General features: G+C 46.5%; 1 protein-coding gene across 2 annotated transcripts in view; it reads right to left on the reverse strand.

The window, feature by feature from the left end:
* Positions 1-22,800, reverse strand: part of LOC8040925 (leucine-rich repeat serine/threonine-protein kinase 1) — an 80,590-nt gene that overhangs the window by 13,881 nt on the left and 43,909 nt on the right. For both annotated transcript variants that reach the window (XM_042291664.1, XM_042291665.1), the window contains exons 24-31: positions 18,911-19,363; positions 16,976-17,421; positions 15,770-15,971; positions 13,120-13,233; positions 5,735-5,827; positions 3,449-3,700; positions 2,358-2,606; positions 90-212 (exon numbers count right to left, since the gene is read on the reverse strand). In XM_042291664.1, coding sequence (XP_042147598.1) covers positions 90-212; positions 2,358-2,606; positions 3,449-3,700; positions 5,735-5,827; positions 13,120-13,233; positions 15,770-15,971; positions 16,976-17,421; positions 18,911-19,363 — 1,932 coding nt within the window. The remainder of the gene's footprint in view (positions 1-89; positions 213-2,357; positions 2,607-3,448; positions 3,701-5,734; positions 5,828-13,119; positions 13,234-15,769; positions 15,972-16,975; positions 17,422-18,910; positions 19,364-22,800) is intronic.

The following is a 22,800-nucleotide window of genomic DNA, read 5'->3' on the forward strand; positions in this document are numbered from 1 at the left end:
CCGAATGGGGCATCTCCCTAAAGTGGGAACACTCTGGGACAACCGAGCATTTCGTGCGTGTCCGGGCAGTGGGGGACAGGAGGCCTCACCCTGCTGGTGAAGAGGGGCCGTCCTCCATCCAGAATGTGGTCCTTGACGCAGTCCTGTCCCTCAAATGGCAGCCTCAGGGTGAGCAGCTCGTACATGAACATGCCGAACGAGAAGCAGTCCACCTGCAGAGACGAGATCGGGGCCGACTCATTTACTCCAACCCCATTTACAAACTTCTTATATTTTTTACTCTAATTCCGACCAACTGCTAGCATCTCAGAGAAATGCTTCGAACCATTTGGTGTGACCAGGCTGTCAAGAACTGGTGATAACATGATAACATCAACGACGGTACATTTCTTACAAACGACCACTTCTTGGTGGCTCAAACAAATATGGATTCATACTTGAGGTATCCAACCATTCGCACGATGCTCGACCGATTGCTAGGCACTACTGACGCATTGAAAAGTTGAATGCGAGCGTTCGAAACACTTGTCAAAGAAAGCATTTGATGAGGGTAACATATACATTCAATAATTTCTGTGACTCTCGGTAAATTTTAGCAAGCTTTCCTGAAAGGTAAAGCGAAGGTGTTTGGGACATATTTCCAGTCTCTGTGTTAAGAATCCTTTGCTCCCTATGCATTTGAGTGTTTGTGAAACGACAACATACAGCACATCATTGGAGATTTGTGTTTGTCCTTTGTCCCTCTCGTTCACCTTCTCCAGGGATTATTTTCGTCATTCTTGTCCAGCTTGCTTGGACCTTAACATTTAATTGCATTACAGTATAGACCGCTTACAACGTAACCACTTATAGTGCAGGACCGGGTATAACGCGGTTTTTTTAAACCACCGGTTCGCCTCCCATAGAACTCCATGTAATTACATACCGCTTAAAATGCAGGCGCGCGAAGGGAAATACCGGTTATAGTGCGGTTTTTGGCACAGCCCGCCGACCGCGCCGACGACCGGAGCAGCGAGCACGCTTCCCTGTGCGACACTAGATAACGGCGCTGACGCACGAGCCGCAAGGGGCACTCGCGGGGAGAAGCGGTCAGAGCGGTGAGAGAGGCTGCAGTTGCCGTAGCGACGGAGGGACGCACGCACGTGTCGTTCACGTGCGTGCATCCCTCCGCTGCGTTGGAAACAAAGAAACAAACAACCACAACGACAGACCAATCGCAGGTCGAGGAGAAGTGTTCGCGCGCGTTGCATGCCGGTCGCGGGCCGGCTGCTGCTACCCGCAAACAAGGCGTCGGTTGTGATCGTCGTCGTAGACGGCGTTCATCTCATCGTTCTGCGTAAAAGCGCTATCCTTGACTGTGATTTTTCGTTGTGTGTCGCTATGAACCCAGCACGTACTAGAAGGGAAGATCTACCTACTCGTGCGGCGATGTCGTGGCGGCGCTCTCAAGATGGCAGAAACGCCCGTGTCGTCGTGTTTGTTTACTTCGACTACAGTGGTGCTTTCTAAGCATTTGTGTCCTCGAACATCGCCCGCATTTCTTATTTGGCGCATTTCATGCGTGTGCTCAAGTTCAAGGTATTACTGGCGCGTACCGTATGAAGGATGCGAATTTTCACGCGTTTTCATCTCCGGAGAAAAGTGATTAGGGTTAGGAATGCTGAACGCTCGCAATGTCCGTTAGCAAACCCGCGACGCCGTTAAAAGGCTGCGCCATGCAAAAGCCGCTCATTTCTTTCAAAATGTGTGACACACTTGAGACAGAACTGTACTAGTCTGGTGAAATAAAGACTGCCCTCAAACTAAGCCTTATTAATCATCTAACATAAAATAAATTCTTTTACAAAGGTAAGTTGTCTCATGGCATGTATTTTGGCCTGAAAAATTGATGTTCTGGTTATAGCGTGGTACCGCTTATAGTGCGGATTTTCGCGACTCCCGAGACATACGTTATATGCAGTCTACACTGTATAATCCTACATCATTGGAGTCGTCGGCTAATGGTACGAGTCGTCACAACCTCGACATTTGGTTGTAGAAGAGCCGGTAGAAGAAGTTAGCAGACGTTAACAGCTTCAGTCATTACGGCATCGACGGGACTGGACCGTTGATTGGACCGGCCATAAATTGAGCTAGGGCAGCATCTGTCGTATTAACCTTCGTTGCCGCAGTACCACTACCAGGGCAAACTGCAGTATCACGCAGTTGTGACGTAATCGGGAGGAGGCCAAGGCGATAGAGAGAGGTGCCTCGGACACACTGGCCTAAGACGCACCCCAAGCCCCACAGTCGCAGGCTTTCTGCGTGGGCAGACACCCTAAAGACAGAGAAAAAAATGCCTCTTCGGGTGGCCCGACCTTGTCGGTGTACTCCTCCTCTCCATTGTAGCGCATGATCTCGGGGGCCATGAATCCCTCGGTACCACCGAATCCCTTGGTGCCCGTGGGCAGGGTGGCTCTGCTGATGCCGTAGTCTGCCAGCTTCACGTCTACCGGGCTGGGGCCGGTCTCAAATGGAGCCGGGAAGGCCCACACCAGGACGTTCTCGGACTTGAGGTCCCGGTAGATGATGTGCTGCTGGTGCAAGTACTCCAGTGCCTTGGCCACCTGAAATGCCCAAAATGGGTTGCTTCGTTTAGCCACACTTTCTACACCACAAAGAGTAGACAGCAGTGGTGCAGGGCAGCGCAGTTTGCGCTTTGAGGGAGCCTCAACAATCATCACGCAATATTTTTTTGCAAGCGTCCTAAATAATGAAATGACGAGACTCGCTCGACTCCTTGACGGAGTACAGGAAACGATGGTACCCAAACAAGCTAGGGGGCGCTGGCAGCAACTGGAAGGAGGAAATGAAAACGATATAACAGCAACCTGCATTACACTTAACATGTTCAAGGTGCTCCAGAAGTCAAGGACTCGCGTTGGAATAGCGGACCGTGTTAAAGGTTCTCCGAGGTCTTAGATCTTTTAAGATCCCGTCTAATGGGCAGGGTTAACCTTTGGCTTGCACAGATGGCCCTGGTAATAATCGATAGTATGCAAAAAAAGAAAACTTGAGTGCAGCCTTCGGTATCTCTTGGTTCGTTTTCTTTTCTTTTTTTCGTACCACAAGTCCCAAATGCCTCAGGAATATGCTGAGGTGCAAATGTTTTGTCATCTCCGAGACTCAAACCTATTGAGGTGTATAAGGATGTTCGAAGACGACGTAAAAAGGGAATGGTCGGGAGGGGATGACCATAAATTCTCAAGCCCGAGTTTCCTCATTTTTTTTTCAACCGTCCCCCATGTTGGCAGACCCAAACATAACTGAAGCATAACTATGAGCCAAACACTTCCTAGTATGTGTGTGCTACTGCTTCCAAGGTTCGTAGGCTTTTGTAATGCTTCACCGCATCCATGCCGAAAACGGGAGGGGTTCCTGGACATTTCAAAGTCTGAAAACCCCCGACCTGGACGATGGTGGCCTGTAGTGCGTGGAGTGGCAGGTGTGCCCCCGACCGCCGGTGGTCCCTGAGCAAGGCGTCCAGGGCACCTTTGGGAGCCAGGTGGAGCACCAAGGACAGTGGCTGGCAGCAGACGCCCACCAGAGACAGGATGTGAGGGTGGCGCAGGCTCAGCAGAATGCTCAGCTCCTGCCGAGCCGTGCAGTACGCCTTGCATGCATACTGCAGCGGGTCCCGCTGCCACTTGGTCCAGGCAGCCTGTGGACACAGGGTGCAAGTTTCTTTCTTCAAAATGTGCCGCTGCTGCAAAGCTACATTGCAATGCCCAACCTACGCTCCTGGTGACGTTTGTCCACAAGAACAGGGTGCGACAAAATGCTTTAGGTGAGGGAGGGGAGGTGCTAGCAAGACTGTAGAATTTTGGAAAAGGGGACTGGGCTCCCTGGGCTCCCCCATGCCTGGTTACATGCTTGATACACAGGTATGACATATTTAGTGTGAACAAGATGTTGGGGTTCCTTGTTCCTCTAGTGGCAGAGTAGAATCAAACATCAGAGTTTACCATCGAAATTGGTACTGCACAGCCCAATATATTCATAGTTTTGAAGGCCACACCCTCACTCGTTAAAAAAACATAGAGGACCAGCAACTGTGTGTTCTACAGGGTGATTCAAGGGGACGCCAGGCACTTTAAATCGACTGCAAAATTCGGTTTCTTAACCTATCACACTACGACTTTGTGCAGCGTTGCCCACAGATGGTGCATTTTTTTTGTAAAATTTGCAAAGAGTGAACTTACCTGAGGAAAAAGTAAAGAAAGAAAAAGGCTTAGCTCCTATGGTAACACAGCGAAGCCACCGGTCTTCAAACAACACGGCGCCGTTTCGCACGGGAGACAAGAGATGGCGCAAGCGGTCGCGACGCCAACTGCCGCCAACGAACGAGCATACGACGCTGAGAGCCGGCGTCTTTAGCAGACAAGGAACTGCACTTCCTTGTTGTTACCGCGCCTGTTTTTGTTTCTGCAACTGTCGCCGCCTGCGGAACGCGCGCCGCTTTTGGAAAAGATTGTCTGCTAAAAACGCCGGCTCTCGGCGCCGTATGCTCGTTCGTTCGTGGCGTTCGTTGCGCCATCTCTTGTCTCCCGTGCGAAACGGTGCCGTGTTGTTTGAAGACCACTGGCGTCGCTGCATTGCCATAGGAGCTAAGCCTTTTTCTTTCTTTACTTTTTCCTCAGGTAAGATCGCTCTTTGCAAATTTTACAAAAAAATGCACCATCTGTGGGACCGCTGCACAAAGTCGTAGTGTGATAGGTTAAAAAACCGAATTTTGCGGTTGATTTAAAGAGCCTGGCGTCTCCTTGAATCACCCTGTATAAAGCTGCTCTGTGCATTACCAAAAATCAGACATGCTTTAAAACCCTCTATTTCTGCAAAACCACGTTTTTTGTATATTAGTAGTGAAAAACATTGTTGTAATTTGCAATAAACTTCCGGCTTCCTACTTGTAAGAATAATTTCTGTATGCTTACTAAGCTTCACAAATTTGGTGATTCCTGAAGCCTGTGTTCTCCCTGGACCTAAACAAGGCAGTACGATAATGCATACTCTGTACATCTATCAACTGAAAGAAACTTGAGAAGATCTGCCTTGTGGAAAATTTACACCAGCCCTCAGACGTACAGTCAGCTCCACTAACCTCTTCAGTCATCAGAATGTCCCTCATACCCATCATCCCAAAATGCATAAAAAAAATAAGATCTCATTGTTTGCTTTTGTTTAATAGTACCGTAAAGTACCGGGTAAGTGCCCACTCGAAATTGAGAGCTAATTGCGGAAAAATGTGGGTTGGGCGCTTGTTCGGTCATCAATTTTACATATAAATGTACCATGCATATTTTCTCAGACCTTACAAATTTGGGAATGGGCGCTTAGTGTGGAATGGGCGGATGCATGGTATCCTACGGTATAGATTTTATCTTGTCCATGTGCTGCAGCTCTATCATATAAAAAAACTTTCAGAGAAGGTTTGCTTACCCTAGTAGGCATTTCTTTAAGAAAAAAAGAAACAGAAAAGACACAGTGTGTTTGTTAGAATAAGATGCCGTCTACCTAAACATCACACTTCTTTCAACAAAGAAAACTCCCATTTCCAAGGCCACTCATACCCTGCTTAGTAATGCAATTAGTTCAAGCTTAAAACGCTAAGAACAACTATCTCTTTGCCAACATTGAACGTTAAAATGAGGTCCTATTTTAGTGAGTATGCAGATCAAAACGCCGCTACATTCACCTTGTAAGCAATGGTATCCGAATGCCGAGCACCATAGCCGGGGTCGACAGGCTGGAGCATCTTCATGGCCACCTCAATGAAGTTCCCGGACCCCTGCAGAGGAAGCATTGAAAGATTAAGGCTAGTGCCACTACATAAGGTGAGCTTCATAGTCATATTGCTCAGTAAGGGCAGTCTTGCCAGTCGTCACCAGAACAGGCTTACTATTCGCGTCTCCAGCTCGACGCTCGCCCTCCCGCGGCGGAAACGGGAAGCGCTCTAGTGAGGGTCCCCCGACTCTCCTGCTCAGCGGGCATGGCGGAACTGCTCGCGATCATGGCTCGCGAAATGTCGTTTCTGAATGCAAACAACACTTTTCACTGTCCCAACGTAGTGCTTCAGCCGGTATGGGATTGTGCCTTACTGGATAGTTTTAGTATTGCGCATAGAAGCAAACGCAAGCGGTGTGCGTTTGCGTTAGGGTTGCGTGCCCCACGTGTTGCGTGCGCCTCATCGCCATGCGCCATCCAAGACGGCAATTTCGGGCTCCGCGCACGCGCAGTGTGGAACGCGCAAAGCTAACGCAAACACACAGCGCTTGAGTTCGCTCGTATACACAATATTAAAACTCACTATTGTTTCACCGGCTTCCAACGCCAACGAAACGTGCTGCAGTGAGCAGACGTGCAAGCAGGTAGGCGTTCCTTCGAACTGGAAAGGCTGAGATTGGCAAAACGACGGCGAGCAAATACAAAAGTAAATAAATGTTATGAAAAAAACTAGTAATTAAAAAAAGTTTTTTTTTTTTTACTTTTGGGCATTTGGTCTAGAAGTATATTGGCGGCGACTTTGGACGTTTCGCCGATTGTCAAAAGTCGCGACTTTTATAGCACAATATACTTCACCCACAATTAATGTAATTTTACATGGATTTCTCACATTAGCTAGAATGTTTTCATTTATCTTAGACTATTTTTATTTTATTTGTAATTAAAATGCAGCAATTGGAACCAGTGATGATAATTAACACAGTTTTCATTGTCATATTTCTTCGCGCGTTTAAAATTAGATCATAAGCAACAAATTATATTAGAGCTTGAATAATTACTTATTCAAATATGCAAATTTTAATGTTATTATAATAATACAAATCGCGGCAATGTACGCCTCTAATTAACGCCAAGATCACGAGAATACTCTATTTAACCATAATAGTCTTTCCAGAAAGGTATAATTCTGTTTTCTTTTTAGCATATGAAAAACTCTTACATAGTTATCAAGATAGACAAACAGTTAAACGCTGGATGTAATATGAGGTCCTACGCGTCACGCGGTGCTATAGAAACACACACACACACACTTCAGCTGTCTGACTCGGATTTCGTTTTGGGTTGTTGCAGTGAGAGCAGCGTTTATTAGTTTATGCATTTCGTGGACGTATTGTAAAAATTGGAATTATTTTCTTATTCTTGTGCTGAGATAATTGTCAATATTTCCCATGACAATTATCTGAGCGAGAAAAAGGCAGCGAGAACGCACAGATATCAGCACTGATTTTTTCAACAACGACGAATATCAGCCTGGATCGAACAGTATGTCACAAAATGAAGTTTCCGCGAACATCTTTTCTGAGTAAATAATTACGATGTGAAACATATCTTGAGTCATAAAAGAATCCGAAATTAAGACATATGTCGAGAAGTTAAATCCAAAATAGAGGTAAGTTTCGGTTTTGCTCCAGAATTAAAACGCGCACCTTCCGTAATTAGTACGCTAAACACCGTTCTTTCTTTCAGGTTAAAGAGGTGACCTGCGCTCATAAAACATTAGCTTCCTCGTATTACCAGAAATAATTTATGTCGCTCAGTGAAGCCAGCACACTAGACAGGCTCAACAGCGGCAGCATCTCTGACCCTCACTAAACCCGCCATCTTGGAAAATGAGTGGCGCCACCTATAGTTAGTTGGAGTCGCGAATACTCGGGCTAAACTTTCTGTGGCAAAGAAGAGAAAGCTGGGGGGGGGGGGGGGGGCTACCCAGGCAGCACACAGCATTGGGCCAACATTGGATTTGAGGTGGCCAAGAATGGCCCAACAATGGCCCAACTGAGCCATATGTTTCCCAATATTGGAAACACATTGGACAATAATGGACTATCAAAGCCAATGGTTTTCCAATATTGGTGATACGTTGGCCTAGGCTGGTCAACATTGGACTGTCAAAGTCAATAGCTTTCCAATATTGGATATATGCCGGCATAAGTTGTCCAATATTGGACTGCCGGAGCCACTAGCTTTCTGATATTGGCTATACGCCGGCATAAGCTGTCCAATATTGGACTGTCTAAGCCAATAGCTTTCCTATATTGGATATACACCGGCATAACCTGTACAATATTGGACTGTCAGAGCCAATGGTTCTCCAATATTGAATATGCGCTGGCTTAAGCTGGGTAATATTAATCGGTCAAAGCCAAGAGTTTTATAATATTGGTGATGTCCTGGTATAGGCTGGTCAATATTGTACTGCCATAGCCAATGGCTTATCGATATTTGTGTCGCCTAGGCTGTAGACCCGCGACCCTCTTTTTTGCATTGCAGAGGTAGGAAATTGGAAAAGAGTCATTCATGAGCTCGCTCGGGCGAGAATTTTATTTAGCCAACTTCATGGGGCGTGCGTCGCCGGGGCTTTATAACCGGTATCACAAATACGTCCTTAGCTGCCTATAGGACTATTGCAGTTTTTTGCCGGCTGCTCTCCTTTCACATTGCCTTACCTCGGCGGTGACAACTTAATTCCGTTTTTTAGATTTAAGTATTTTTGTCTTTTCTCATGTATTTTGTATGTATACGTAGCGTTAACGTCTTCTCTTTGTCCGTGCCCCTGCCATGTTTGTATTTCTTTGTGCGTGCTCCATTTTTATATTTAATGTTTCTGTGCATATTTAGTCATTGTCGACGCAGGTGTCAACAAACATAAAGCCACCGCTTACGTCGCAACCGAAGTGACTTCTAATTTTAGTTTTACGAGAGTCTATCGCGCTATAAAGTCATATATTAAACTCGAGTGAAATCTCAAGAGGGTTGCTTCGACTGCCAGTGCACATGTCATCAGTGTAGGCAGAGCAACGACGTAGCAATCGCGACGCGAGAGCATACTGCGCCTTGATCTGGCCGTCCGCGCTCGCTCTGCGGAAATGTGAGCGTGGGACTCTCGAGCCCCGTTAGCTTACTGATGCTGCAAGACGCTACTTTGTTGTCGCGAATCATTTGCCCTTCAAACGGTCGCGAAGCCGTTGCGCCCGGCGCACCCTACGCAGCATATTTCAGAAACCGTTCGCGCAGCATCGCAACCTTCTTACTGCGAGCGTCGGTGATTCATCGTGTGTTGAAAGTCGGACAATGTGCTGTTCGAGGTGTCTTTTATGTGCAACTCTTTCGTAAAAAAATTTGAAGTTTAAAAACGCGAACCTAACAGTGTACCAACAGTTTTAAATTTATTGATAAAAAATATATTTATATATTTATAGATATATTTGTGTACATCGTGCGCAAAAAATAGTCGCGCTTAGTTCTTCATTCTAAATTATAATGTAAGTTATACGACGCAAAACATACTGTCGTCACACTTGCCCCGTTTAGAACCACTTTTGGACTGGACAGTTTCTTTAGAAGTTCGAAAGCTGACCTTCAAAGAGCTGTCCTGTTAAATCGGTAATGACAGCAAGGTAGACGCTATGCGTGTTTAAGGCCAATCCTGTCTCCGGTTAGGGTCACGTGACTACTGTCTCAAAGCTGGCGATAAGGCAGAGCACGGAACCTGCCTAAAGCACAAGGTCACGCATAACTTCTACTGCACCATCAACCTTGGGTAGAAGTGACAAATTCTCTCGCTCCGTTCATTGTTGAGATGCCCCTGAAGATAAGCCTTTGTAAGCGCACCCCACCCCCGTTCTGGCCTGCTTGCATTGTACTCCTTCTCTCTTTTTTCTCTCTCTCCCTAAGCTGAAGGCGCGGTTGCTGTGCGTACTCGCCGGACTTGAATCCGCTCTCTGTGCGCGGGTAACGGCAGAAGTGTGATCATGTGGTTTGACGGATGACACATTACCCGTTGACAAACTCGGAATGCCTGCGTCGCAAGGACCGGACCTAGTTTCGCGCGCGATGCGGCCTGCGGGGTGCAGGCCCGCTGTGGATTTTGCTTCTGTGGTAAATGGTATCTCGTTCGAAAAGTCCTACCCGTGTCGATTTCTTCAAAGAGGCCCAAGACATTCTTGTGAACAGTTTAGTGTCCGGTTCGGCAAATGGCAGCGTGTGCTACATTGTGTTGAATCTTCACGGATCACTTCCTTGTAGTTTTTGTGTTTGAGTGGTTGTTCTGCAGTGCCCGTGTTGACATATAAGTCGGATTACATCTTTCAAGTCCAGTATTTTCAACGTAAGTGTGCTGCAACCTACTTGATGATCATTGTCCGTTCATGTGTGGGCAATCTTCCGGATAACCTCTAGAATTGGGCATTGCCTATCTCCTGGCAGCTGGGAGAATAATTTTCCCGCAATCTTACCGACAGTCGCCTGCCATTATCTGTCTGAAATAATGTCACAACCGCAGGTAGAATACTGACTTTTTTATTCTACCTGCGTTTCGCAAAAACACGTTTCGTTGCCACCTTTCTGGTCGACATTTACGTTTCATCGACATTCGTTACGCGAATTGCGCGCTGTAGGGGCATTTCCTCGCGCGTGTATTCCTGAGGCGCGTGCTCACCGAACCAGCCCACCCTTTCACGCCGCTTCATGCTAATCTGAAGCGGTTCATTGCAACAAAAAAAGAAGAAAAGAAAACATATTTTGAGTTTTTTTATGAAACATCGCGTGTTGATGAAACAATCTGTCTATGAAATGTAGTTCGATGAACTGATTGCACCGCCAATGAGGGGCGACTAGTGGTAGAATTTTGGCGATACAATTCTGTCAGCTGCCGGGAGACTGGACACTACCCAAGAATTACCCCGGTTGTTGCTCGCTTTGCAGTCTTTTTAATTGTATCACAGCTGAGTAGTACCTCTTCACATATTACGAATTGCTGAGATTGTACTTGTCTACAGAATAAGCTGTGTGTAATAAACTGTTAGGAGATTTCAAAACAATCCCTTGTGTCTGTTTACCTTCCTTTTTGCAAACAACTTGGCGAGGGCACTTGCAAAGAGCTGGGCGAGTGCAACGATGGCCAAAAATCAGCATGACGGCCAACATTGGATCGGGTCGCGCTTCCAGTGTTGTCCAATATTACGCCGGTCTTCGCCAATGTGGGAGCACCTTGGCTGGAACCATGGTTTAGCGATGGCCCAACATTGGCACCAATGATGGGGCCGACATCGGCTGGAACGAGGGCTGAACATTGGCCCAACATTGGCACCGATCACTGGGCCAACATTGGAAAGGGTAGCGCTTCCAATATTGTCCAATATTGAGGCCGGTCTTTGCCAATGTTAGGCCAATGTCGGACCGACATTGGTGTGCTGCCTGGGTAACTAATGGAGCTCTGTCTTTGCACCAAGCACTAGTTCCAGACTTTTTTCGCCTCAGTTTCAGTTTAGGTTTTAGCGTGACAGGCACACATTTGCTCCAGTTCATCTCTTTGTATGAGGATCGTGGTTGGGGGTACTCAACCACGATCGCCAAGCATGCCAGGCATATCCACATCTCTCTTCCTGCGTTTTATCCCCTTTTACACACAAGCCAATGCTTTGACTGAAGCACTCGGGCCGACTTACGCGGTAAATTGTACTGTGGTCTATCTCGTCAAAGTTTATTTGCCTCACAACCGATGCAGATATGCGGCATCGATTTAAGGAATGCTGTGAATTTCATCGGCGCTGCAGTTTTGAGGTTTTTGATACGCAAACTCTTCTGGTGCTGAAAAATCGCAACGCATGCACAATATACAGAAATAGGAGCACACACATGCTATGGCACAAAGTCAAATTCAATTTGAATTACGCAGTTACCACTGGCCCTACGAGGGTCGGTGGCGCACCACAGCTCGAAACACGTATAGCGAAAGCTCGCGCTGCAGAACCCAAGGACCTTGGACTCAATCCCTACGCCTGCTCACTTATGCTGGTGAACTCACTAACCAATCGGTATATGAAAACCATGGAAAGTCCCGGTCATCAAACAAAAATCAATTTTGACAATCGTGTTTATACAGAGCAAGGACAGTCTGCCTTTGAGTTGAGGCGACACTGGTTTAAAGCTGCAGATGAGAAATTTAGCCAGTGCAATATGACTGCAAGCCTGGGGTCTTTAACGTGCACCATGTAGTAGTGATACACGACCGCACGACGGTACAATGCTCATCCAGATCGAAACAAGCAGGGGTGGGGATTGAGCCCAGGATCCCTGGGTTCTGCAGCGTGAGCTTTCGCTCCACGTGCTCCGAGTTAATGTGCGCTAGCTCACTTGGCCACCGATCCGCCATGTCCCGCTTCCCTCTGTCTCACTTCTGTGTTGCGCTGCACACCACTTGCTTGGTCAGTTTTGACAACTTTTGGTTGCCAAACTTTGTGAAAATCCTACGGGGCAAACAAAGGGGCGAACTCGCGAAACATACCGACGATACGACGCACACGAGAAAGATGCCATGTTTGTTTTGCAGGGAACAAGAAAACCTGCAGCGAACTTAAACCAAAAAACCTGGAGGAGTTAAAAAAAAATGCTCCAAGTTTGGCATACCCTGACTAATATTATAGTAGCATTGTAAAATCAAAGTTAAAAAGAACAATTTTATATTTTTTAATTGGTTAAGTTCAACCCAGCAAATCAAACTATGTTCAGCTGTGCAGTGAAACGACGTGCTCCAACTCTGTGGCCTTGGCTTTACTGCCACAGAAAGTTGACCCTAAGTATAGACGCAGCGTCTCGGCCAAAACTGCATGAAAAAGAGCCAGTCAAGCCTGAGGCGTGCGAGCGCTCGAGACTTGACTCCAGGTGCCACTCCGCTCGTGCACTATCTTTGACAGTGCTTCCTTTTGCATATTCCAAGCTATGACTTTTTCTAGAAAGCCCGCCCAGTTTTTACCGAGTTTCCTGCTTGCTAAAACAATCTGAGAAAGACCAAATCGATACAATCAAGTCGAAACTAAACAATTTGCTTCTCAGAACCTTAACTGTCGCCAAAGGCGCATGCGCAGCTGACGGCAAACAGAACGGTGGTACCTATGAGCTCCTGGCACCATGCTGGCAGGCAAGCAAATATGGTGTGATATGAACGGAAGAATGACTGCCACAGCAGCATTAAAACATGGGTAAAAAAAGTGTCAATACTTTTAGCGTAGTCTTATCTGGCTCTAGTTAAGGCTATGGTGTCTTCAATTGCCAAGGAGGAAGAGAAGAAAGACTTGCCCTCTGCTTCATGGTAGCCCTGAATACAAAGCCAAAGGCTCCTCTGCCCAGCATCTTGCCTCTCCTGATGTTGTCGGAGCTGATGAGGAACCTCTCACCAAGATCCATGAAAACCTGCGACACAGACGTCTTCAAAATGTTAAACTAGCTAGCATGCATGCCCGAGAGATATGCCAATATCTGTTAAAAAAACATGAAGATGCCCCAGCTCGATAAGGTTGCTTGTTTTTCTAGCCATATACAAACACACACATCATGATATTGGGGCTTAAATAGAGGCCACACAAACAAAATATTACAGTTATAAACTATGATTCTTGGAAAATTATTTTTTCTACAAGGACACAAAAAAATAAAAAAGGCGTTTTGGGAAAATTAATCTTAAACTTGTAACTCTTCTAATTCTTACGATTTTTAAGTGATGATACTGCAGGAGGTAATGCATGTAACCAAATGATTCATATATTTATAAAGAGCACCTTCTGGGCTTTCCATCAAACTTATAATTATAGCTTAGATAGCAGCCTGTCAAATTTCATAAAAAGTAATCCTAGGTGTGTTTGGTGATTTTTAGAAAAAGTGTAAAATGATTAACAATATTCTTTTAGATTAAGACCTCTTCATAATGTCAACTGAAAACAATGTAGAGGCAAAAGCCACGATAAAAAAATGAGTCAAACATGCAACCTTTGACAAACGGGAAAAACGCTCACCTCCACCACAACCGATTCTGCGCTCCATAACTCGAAGCAAAAAATAGGGACTCTAACCAAAAATTTAATAAACATTTACCCGACGTTTTGGGACCAGTTCCGTCCAATGCTCACGGATGAGTGACAAAAAAAAGAGAACACGCGTTGCTTAAATGCACATACGGATGTAGGGATAGCTTTGTTCACGTCATGCAGTCCCGAGAAGTAGCTGCTGGGCAGGGAGCCCGAAGAGCGATTCACGTTCCTCTTTGTGTGTTGGATGAACCAAGACTTAACGAAGAGCCACTTTCGCCAATTCCTCTCCAAGGCCAGCACGGTGCTTCCTTCTGTGTGGCCGGCTGCTTCTGCGTGCTCCGCGAGGGCGCTTGCCTCCACATCCTTGTTACGAGAGGCACGCAGTTGCATGCCTCGCCACAAGATGGCGCCACGGCGGCATCGTGAGGACGCCTTCCGCGAGACTCGAGAGATGGCGCGCAGGATGCGCGGCTGTGGGGGGGGACATCGGCGGACGGAGAAGGAGCGGAGGACGGACGCAAGACGGCGAGCGAAGCGCGCGGTGCAGCGCAAGTGCTGGGGAATAAAGGGGTTCTGGTTATGAGAGTGCCTTTGTTCTGAAACCGTAAGCGAGCTAGCATGGAAGCTCGCTGGGCCCTGACATCCTTCTTCCGGACATTGTATTTATGTTGCGTAAGCCTCTCTGCGAAGTTCTTACTTTCGCCAACGTATGAGGCCGGGCAATCTTTGCATGGTATGCAGTAGACCAAACCTTTCACTTCATGTCTATTCCTAACCAGGAAGGGCTGCCAAACACTTACCTTCCAGCTCCATAACCCGAGAACAAAAAATTATTTGAAACCACGGCTTTCATTTTTTTTCTAGATACAAAATCCCATACAAAACACATATTTTTTTTTTTGTCAAAATAAAAAATTTTACACTTTTTGCCTACGCAACTTGAGATAAAATCACCAACTATATATTTGAATAATGGCAAGTACGCAACAAATTTGTCGCAGCTATCCTAATCGAGGGTATTCATAAATCTGCTTGCTGTGTAAAAATATTTGTTCTTATATTTTAAATTTGACAAAAAACAAAACAAGCATGAATAATGAATGTTGTTTGTCGAGACATAGCTGCCGAACATGCTCTTGCATAATCGCGACGAGATAGCCCCGTTGACTGTGCTTCTCACTTAGCATTACAGTAAAACCTCGTTATAACAAAGTTGAAGGAGCGATCATAATTATTTCGTTATAACCATTAGTTTGTTATAGCCAATGTCCATTTCTTCCCTAATAGCAAGCAAGGGGAATTATGATTGCTTTGTTATATCCATTAGTTTGTTATATCCCATTTTGTTATAACGAGGTTTTACTGTATTGCACTGCGGAGCCCGCGGAGCTCGCGAGCTCTGCGGTGATTGCTTCTCCGCACTGCACAAGTGCTCGGTGAGAAGCGCAATCAAACGGGGCTAACCCACTGCAATCACCACTTAATATCAGCTGGCGTATTTTTCAAAACTACTATTCTAAAATTTGAATATTAGCACAGCACGAGTGTCTTAGCAATCTATCGTGGGTTTCTCAAAACGAACAGGTTCGAGAACTTCAAACTTGGGAGTTAACTTTTGTGATTACAACAATATAAAAAAAAGCTGCCACGCATGATTTTCACGTGGGTTTCTCAAAACCAACATATTCAAGAACCTCTAACTTGGGAGTTTACTTTTGAGACTACAACAATATAAAAGAAGCAGTCACGCATGAATTTCAAACAGCATACGAACGTTAGTTCCAATTTGCCTAGTCTCCTCGGCTTCGTGATCAGTCTTCATTAATGTGCGACAGCCTCAATTAAAATCGAGAGAGTAACGACAGCAACAGTGTCCAGATCAGGCCACCCCCATGTGCCGAAAGCCAGACTAGCCCGCCCACCATGTCGGGAGAAATCTTGGCCAGGCGCAGGTCCCCGTGATCCGGACAGGTGACCATCTTGCGCTCGTAGGCCGACAGGATGCACTCCTCCACCATGAAGCCGTACACAACGTCCTCACTGGGCAGTCCCTTGGGGGGCTGGGGGTTCTCGCTCTGCTGACCCGCCATGGCGTCGACAAAGCCCTCCATGGAAGGCTTGCGGCTGCGGGTAAAGTAACATGCCAGCCTTAGATCCTTCCTCCCAAGCTACAAGGGTGCAGATCTGATTGTAGTGTATGAAGATGGATACCAAAATGCCTGCTAATTGACCACATACTACGCCATACTACGACAACTACAAGTACAACGACGACGAGGGGCATCATTCCTAGAGGAAGGAACAGCGGATAACAGTTACTGCTATAAAACATTTAGGTTGACCTATATTGGAATAGTATTCTCTATTAATCTCAGTAGAATCTATAGAAGTCGACCTATGCAAGAGAATAGGGTAGGTTTCCTTCATGGCAGGGTATCTGAGTGTATGCTTCATATCTGTTTAGTTTACGGCTACTGTAACATGTTCTTTTTGGTCCATCTTTTTTTAATTCATGCCACGTAAGAAACTAGAGCAATATTTGCTCTGATCTGTTTGCCATGTCATAGCTTTTGCATCTTCCACAGATCACGAGCGATGCCTCGCAACCATGCAAGACAGTGGCCACATAAGAAATATCATTGCGCCTCCTTTTCATTTTCTAAAATTTGCAATTCTTAGAAAACATGTTCAGATTATTTTTCTTTCAGTCCGATGTTGTCCCACTCCTACAAACTACCCCTTCACAAATTATACAACAAAACAAATTCAAACAGTCAGTGTGCTTCATACACCTTTGTTTAAAGGGATGCTGAACCAAAATCTGGATTCCACAAAACATGCGGCAAAAGCGTGTTTAGTGTATCCAGTGTTTATGAGAGATGGTTATTTATAATATTGTCAAAAGATTTTGAAGCAAACAAACAAAACTTATACACAAAAATATAGCAAACTTTATGGAAATGTTCCATGGCTACCGGATAGATTATGAGAGAGTGTTCCTTGGTTGTAAGAGATTTCAAGAGGCTTTAAGGGGCACGGTCGTAAACAGTTGCAAATGTGTGAACCAGCCTTAAGAGAAGCAGCAGAAATGCCTTGGAGAGAGCAAATCACAGCAGAAGGCCCCCCACCTGGAGCTCTGGCTGTCCACCCCGCTGTCCGAACTGCCCCTGGAGCTGCCCCTGTTTCGGTCGGACGAGAGCGGGGCCAGGTGCAGGTCTCCCCAGGGGCCCTTCTCCGAAAGCTGCCAGAGGTCGCCGGTGGCACCCTCGTGCGCTGCGCCCCGCCAGGCGCCCTCGGCGTCGGGCACCCTGGCAACGCACTGCGGACAGGGCACCAGCCGCGTCACCAGGAAGCGCCCCTCCGAGGTGTGCACAAAGCGGGTGCCCAGCGTCGGGTACCAGTCCTCCAGCAGCGTGTCAATGTGGTCCACGGCCAGGGAGAGCAGCTTGGCCGTGCTCTCCCGGCTCGGCTTGAGGACCGTCCCGTTCACCTTCAGCCGGTGGCAGGGCAGCAGCACTTCAATGACCACCGCCCCCGCCGTGTCCACGCGGCTCCAGTGACCCTCGATCTGCACCTGTCGGGGTATGCCAAGCAGCCTTAGACGTCCCGCTCGCGATAGAACTTTTAAGCATTCGTGTCCTATGTACGGAACGGTTTACTCATCAATGCGTTGAAGTAGATCTTAGTTATAAAGGCTTGATCATGCTGACGAAGACCAGAGAGCGCAACTCGTGTGTGGTTTGTGCTAGATTTTTCAATCTTTTTATTATCTATTTCTTTTATTGATTTGTTCCTTTTGTTTTATTCTTACTTTTTATTTTATTTTTTATTGAATGCATTTACTTTTTTTATTTTTTATTTCTTAAATAATTTTATGATTTGTATTCAAAACCTGCCGCTCTCACCAGCACGCTTGCATTCAAATAAAAGAATAAAAGGTCTCTAGTATTCAACTGCCACCACACCGACCCAGGTCCCGCCGGGGCTTGAACTTCATATATAAACTTATATATATAACCATAACGTCTGTCACGCTCCCAGTCTGTAACTTGTTCCTGACGCTCATTATGCCCCTCGTTGATGACACTTTTCTCATAGAAAACAACCCACAAGACATACTATTTTGTGATAAAAAACAAAAGTCGGAAGACACCTAAGCACTTCTTATGAGTAGTGAATGCGAAAGCATGAATGTCCAATAGAACGCCGCGGAGTGATCCGCGGAGTTTCATGGCACGTGTGATGTTTTCAAGTTGTGGCAGAAGCACTGGCGACGATGTGGGTGCTACAGGCGGCGCCATGTTCGTCGGCGGCAAGACGAGAAGAAGCCTCCGAGCGCGCGCCGACGTGTCCGTTTCATATGGCGCGGGGCCCGTAGTGGCTTGGGGTTGTGGGGGTTAGTTTTATCGGCGCACTGGTGGCACGGACACGCAACGCCATCTGGCGGCAATCATTGAAACTGACGCGCCCAGCGGCCAATGGGAGCCTCGTCGCCGCCCGCCAGCTAATCGGATCTTTGGGATCAGGGAAACTAGGTACCGTTTTAGCGCTTCAAACTGATGACGTCGGCTTGCTCCACAGGACAGTTAATGCTTTCACATTTAAACTTTGTTATCTATACGAATGCAGAAGATAATACTGTTCACAAAAAATGTCTGGAGCCTCTTGTGCTTTCGCAGACGAGGCAAACATGGCAAGCATCACTCGTGAAACCCAAGTGTAAGCCACGAAGGGTGATAATTTACACTCTTATTTTCTCTCCGACGAGCCTCTCTTTACGTAAGGGTGTGGGCTCAGCAGTTGACTCGGCACAGACCGTTTAGCTTTGTTCACCTTGACGCCAAGAGAGGAGAAAGCAATGTGCTCCTTGGACCAATCAAACGCCTCGCTTTCATTGCGTGACTATGCTCTCTGCGTGTGGAATTGATTGGGAGAGTGATCGTGCCACAAAAGAGACACAAGCCTGGTCCAACAACCACTTGGCATCCATTGCACCCTCGGCTTAGGGGTGAATAAAGTTGGGCACACCGGCAGCAGCCTTCGCCCGAAGGCAGCCCACGTACCTTGAGCTGCACCGCCAGCAGCTTGGCATCCCCGAGGTGAGGCACCATCTCCCGCACCCTGAGCAGCGGTGCATCCAGATAGCGCAGCTCCAGCCCCGTCTGCCAGCAGACCCACTCGGCCCGGCGGCTGGACAGTGCCCCGAGCAGGTCCTTGTCTGGCGGGGACGGGAAGTACGCCCGCAGGGACTCCACCACCAAGTCGTCCGCCAGGATGCGGGTGATGAGGCGGGCCCAGAACCCGCTGGGCAGGTAAGACAGCACCAGCAGGCGCTGAATGCACGGCTGGTCCGCGTCTGCGGCCAGAGGCGTCGGTGCCGGCGGCTTTGCGACGTCCCCCTGGGCCACGGCCACACCCGGGTGCTGGCCGTCGGGCGCAGGGAGGCCCGCCAGGGGCCGGGGCACGCCCTGCAGGCCCTTGGAGCGCAGGCCCCAGCTGCGAGACCGGATGGGCACCTGCAATCGCGGAAGGGAAAAGAGCTCTCGTGAGTCGGGCAAAGACCGACTTGCAGTGCTTTAATGTTTTTTTATGAATAAAGTGATGCGTACGAAACACGAAAATGATTTAAGCTTGTAGGAAGAGCTCTAAAAGAAACCTGCTGAAAGTCATGCATCGTTAGGAGGCTTAACTTTAACTAAGATCAGTCCCTTAGTGAAATGGTGGTCACTGCCATACGGTTTACAGGAAGTCTTTGTAACACCAGTAGTGGGATTAGTATTTCCAAGTGCCAAGTTTTGCCTAAAGGTAATGTTTTCTACATAAGCATTTGCTTTATACACATTTCATTATAAGTAGGGCCAGTAAAACTTGAAACTTGGTTTTGTCATGCATAATAAGAAATTGTAAAAAGAGAAAGGTCTCCGAAAAAGACCAGTAAAAGGAGAGGTGCATCGTGAGTAGACTTGTACACGTTACTGAAAAAAAGTAACCGATTACAATTACAATTACTTCACTGTAAAAAGTAACCGATTACAATTACAATCACTTCACTGTAAAAAGTAACCAATCACAATTACAATTACAGCCTCAAAAAAGTAATCGAAAAATTACTCTTAAGTAATCAATTACTTCCCACGTTACTTTTCATTAAACTTTTTTTTATTATGGTAGCATAATCCATGGAATCTCCTGCTCAGTTGTTCCGAAAAGAAAAGGAGAGCTTCGACCTTTTTTGCTTAGAGCCGAGTGAGTGACGCCAACACACCCAATTCCTCTCGTGAAAAAAATTTAAATAATAAAAAGAGCACCGTTTAAATACTTTACTCACAAGAGGCTGGACAAGTCAATTTTCATACCCAAACGTAATGTTTGGTGTACCCCCAAAAAAATATACCCAGGAACCGAAGCATCGTAAAGTGGCCTACTAATCTCCGAGGTCCCGTGCATAATGGTTTAAAAAAAACAAAAACAAATTGACCGGTGCCCAGAGCTGAGTGACTCCAGCACATCACTACCTGCCCTCCCTCAAAAAAAAAGAAAAAAAAAGGACAAAAATTGTAATGGGTAATTTTGTAATCGATTACAGCAAAAAAGTAATTCAATTACAAGGATCGTTATTCCTTAAAGGAAGTAATTGAAGTGTTACAAAATTATGGTAAAATGTAATCAATTACAAGTAATCCATTACTTGTAATGCGTTAGCGTTACGTACAAGTCTGATCATGAGCAACCAGTCACACCATGATCAAGATTCTGTGAAGTCACTTAAATATAATTCACTGCTTTGATCAGATGAAAAAAAAAACAAAAAAAAAACAATGACAGACCAGAACACAAATAAATGCGATATATTCCCGATGCCTACATATTTAGTGCTACATAGTAGGTACCTTGTCCACTTTGAACAAAGCTTCTAACAGTTCTATTTCTATGGCTACCGATTCCAGAGTGCTAATATAGCCAGATGATAATGATTTATTCATAAAAAATTCCCTAGGGGAATTTTTAAATCGTCATCATCTAACCTTTAGGCTGACTGCTTACCCCTGTTGCATTTTTATTTCAGACTGGCGGCACCTGATCTACTGGTGCCTAACGCCTGGTTAGGGCAGTTGGTAGAGTGCTCCGCTGGTCGTGGAAACGTCCCAGGATCGAAGTTTGAGCATGATTTAAGCATAGCTGTCCCGTGCATTGACGCATGAACCCAAGTGAAACATTCCTGCCTTTCACCCCAGTTAGTGTAACTCTGCTAACAATGTTTGTAAGATTCTGGGTCAGGTATCAAAGCTAGGACACGCAGGGCTAGGTCAATATGAACTAGGTCTCATAAGCAGCATTAGTGGACCCCCAGAAACAACTCTGGCTTATAGGCCATTCCAATAATCGCCTTGTGCATGCCGTCACCGTCGTCTACTGGTCTGAAGGACGCGTTCTGAGCATGCACAGTGGCTCTCTTCCGCGAAGCATCAGACACCAAGAATGCGTCCATAGCCCAGTGACTCGGCATTTTTTTGCTGGGTGGCAAGCGCCGGAAAGGTGTATAGACCCTTTCATGTTTACAAACATGAGCAGTCTCTCAACTTCTGAGAGACTTCTGATCGCTTCGTTTTGGCAGTCCTTCCGAGCATAATTACGAAACTATTGCTAGGACACTTATACCTAGCCATGTCCCACCAGAACAACAAACACCAATTGTTTTTTTTTTTGTTTTTTTTTGTCCGGCAACGAGGTAATGTTGCGTGTCAATGATACTATACCACCGTAGTGACGAACATGAACGACAAACGCTGACAAAGGATCGACGGCAGAGCAGTTATTGTCGCCCGAACTGTATCGCCGACAGCACGTAGCAGCAGTCCCACGAGCGAAAAACGCTCGCCGACGAACCTGTCCTCCAGGATTGGAAGCTGGGCTAGTTAATGGTGGTAAAGCGAACAAGAACTAGATGTAGTTCACTATAGTGGTGGCTCACGAAGATTAAAAAGCACACAAGAAAGAAGGAGAAAAAAGAAGAAATATCCACAGCGCTTTGGCGTGTGCACCCTCCCATGCTCTGCGTTGTTTACTTTGTTTGCATCCGTCTGCTAGCGACATTTGAGCTCTCTTGCCGTCGTCTACCTTGCCGCTGCTATGGTGCCGTGTCGCGAAAGGCGAGCCGCTCTGGCAGTGCTTATTCAACTAGAAGGGCATGACGGTCAAGGGCACTAATCATGAACAAGGCCATGGAACAAAAATAATTCTTTAGGTTTATAGTGGTGTCGATGTTAATGTTGGGCATGCCGGAATTCAGAAAGTAATATTTTTTGCACAAATTGTGCAAAGAAACGAAAGCGATAGCTGTAGCATGGTTGCAGAATGCGGGTGGAATGGTGCCGTCACGTACCCGAGAACAGAGGTGCGACGTGGTTAATACTCAGAGCCATCGTGGTTAGCGTCGTGGATGCCATTGATGGCCGCCAAGAGTGCTCAATGATCCGTGAAGCAAGTGGGTAAGTGCGGTGGAAGCTTCTAAAACCGTTCAACATTATGCGTACCAACTGGGTACTGCTAAAGTGGGATTTTGCATAACTCGATTAACATGTGAAAACAAGTCTTTCAAGCAGACGACACGGAAGACTCTCCTCTCGTTTCGTCGTTACCGGCGGGATGGCGGGGCAGCCGACGGGAAAAACAGACTTCCCTGGCCTCGCACCAAGAGCGGAGGGAAGGGTTTTTCTGTAGTGGCGATGACAGGAGACAAGGTCAAAATTTCTGCACAGTGTCGTCCGTAAGGCTATCGCCTCAAAACGAGGATAAATGTTGACAGAAAGTGTATATTTGAAACTTATGTAGTTTAGAAAATACAAAAAGGACACAAATGGCTAACTGCTCTAATTAAATTGAATCAAAGAAAATTGAATTTGAAAATGATGAACCCATTGTAAAGCATATTCGGGGCAGCCTGGACTCCAAC

Source organism: Ixodes scapularis, unplaced genomic scaffold (assembly GCF_016920785.2).
Source record: "Ixodes scapularis isolate PalLabHiFi unplaced genomic scaffold, ASM1692078v2 PGA_scaffold2__306_contigs__length_199485367, whole genome shotgun sequence".
Lineage (NCBI taxonomy): Eukaryota > Metazoa > Arthropoda > Arachnida > Ixodida > Ixodidae > Ixodes > Ixodes scapularis.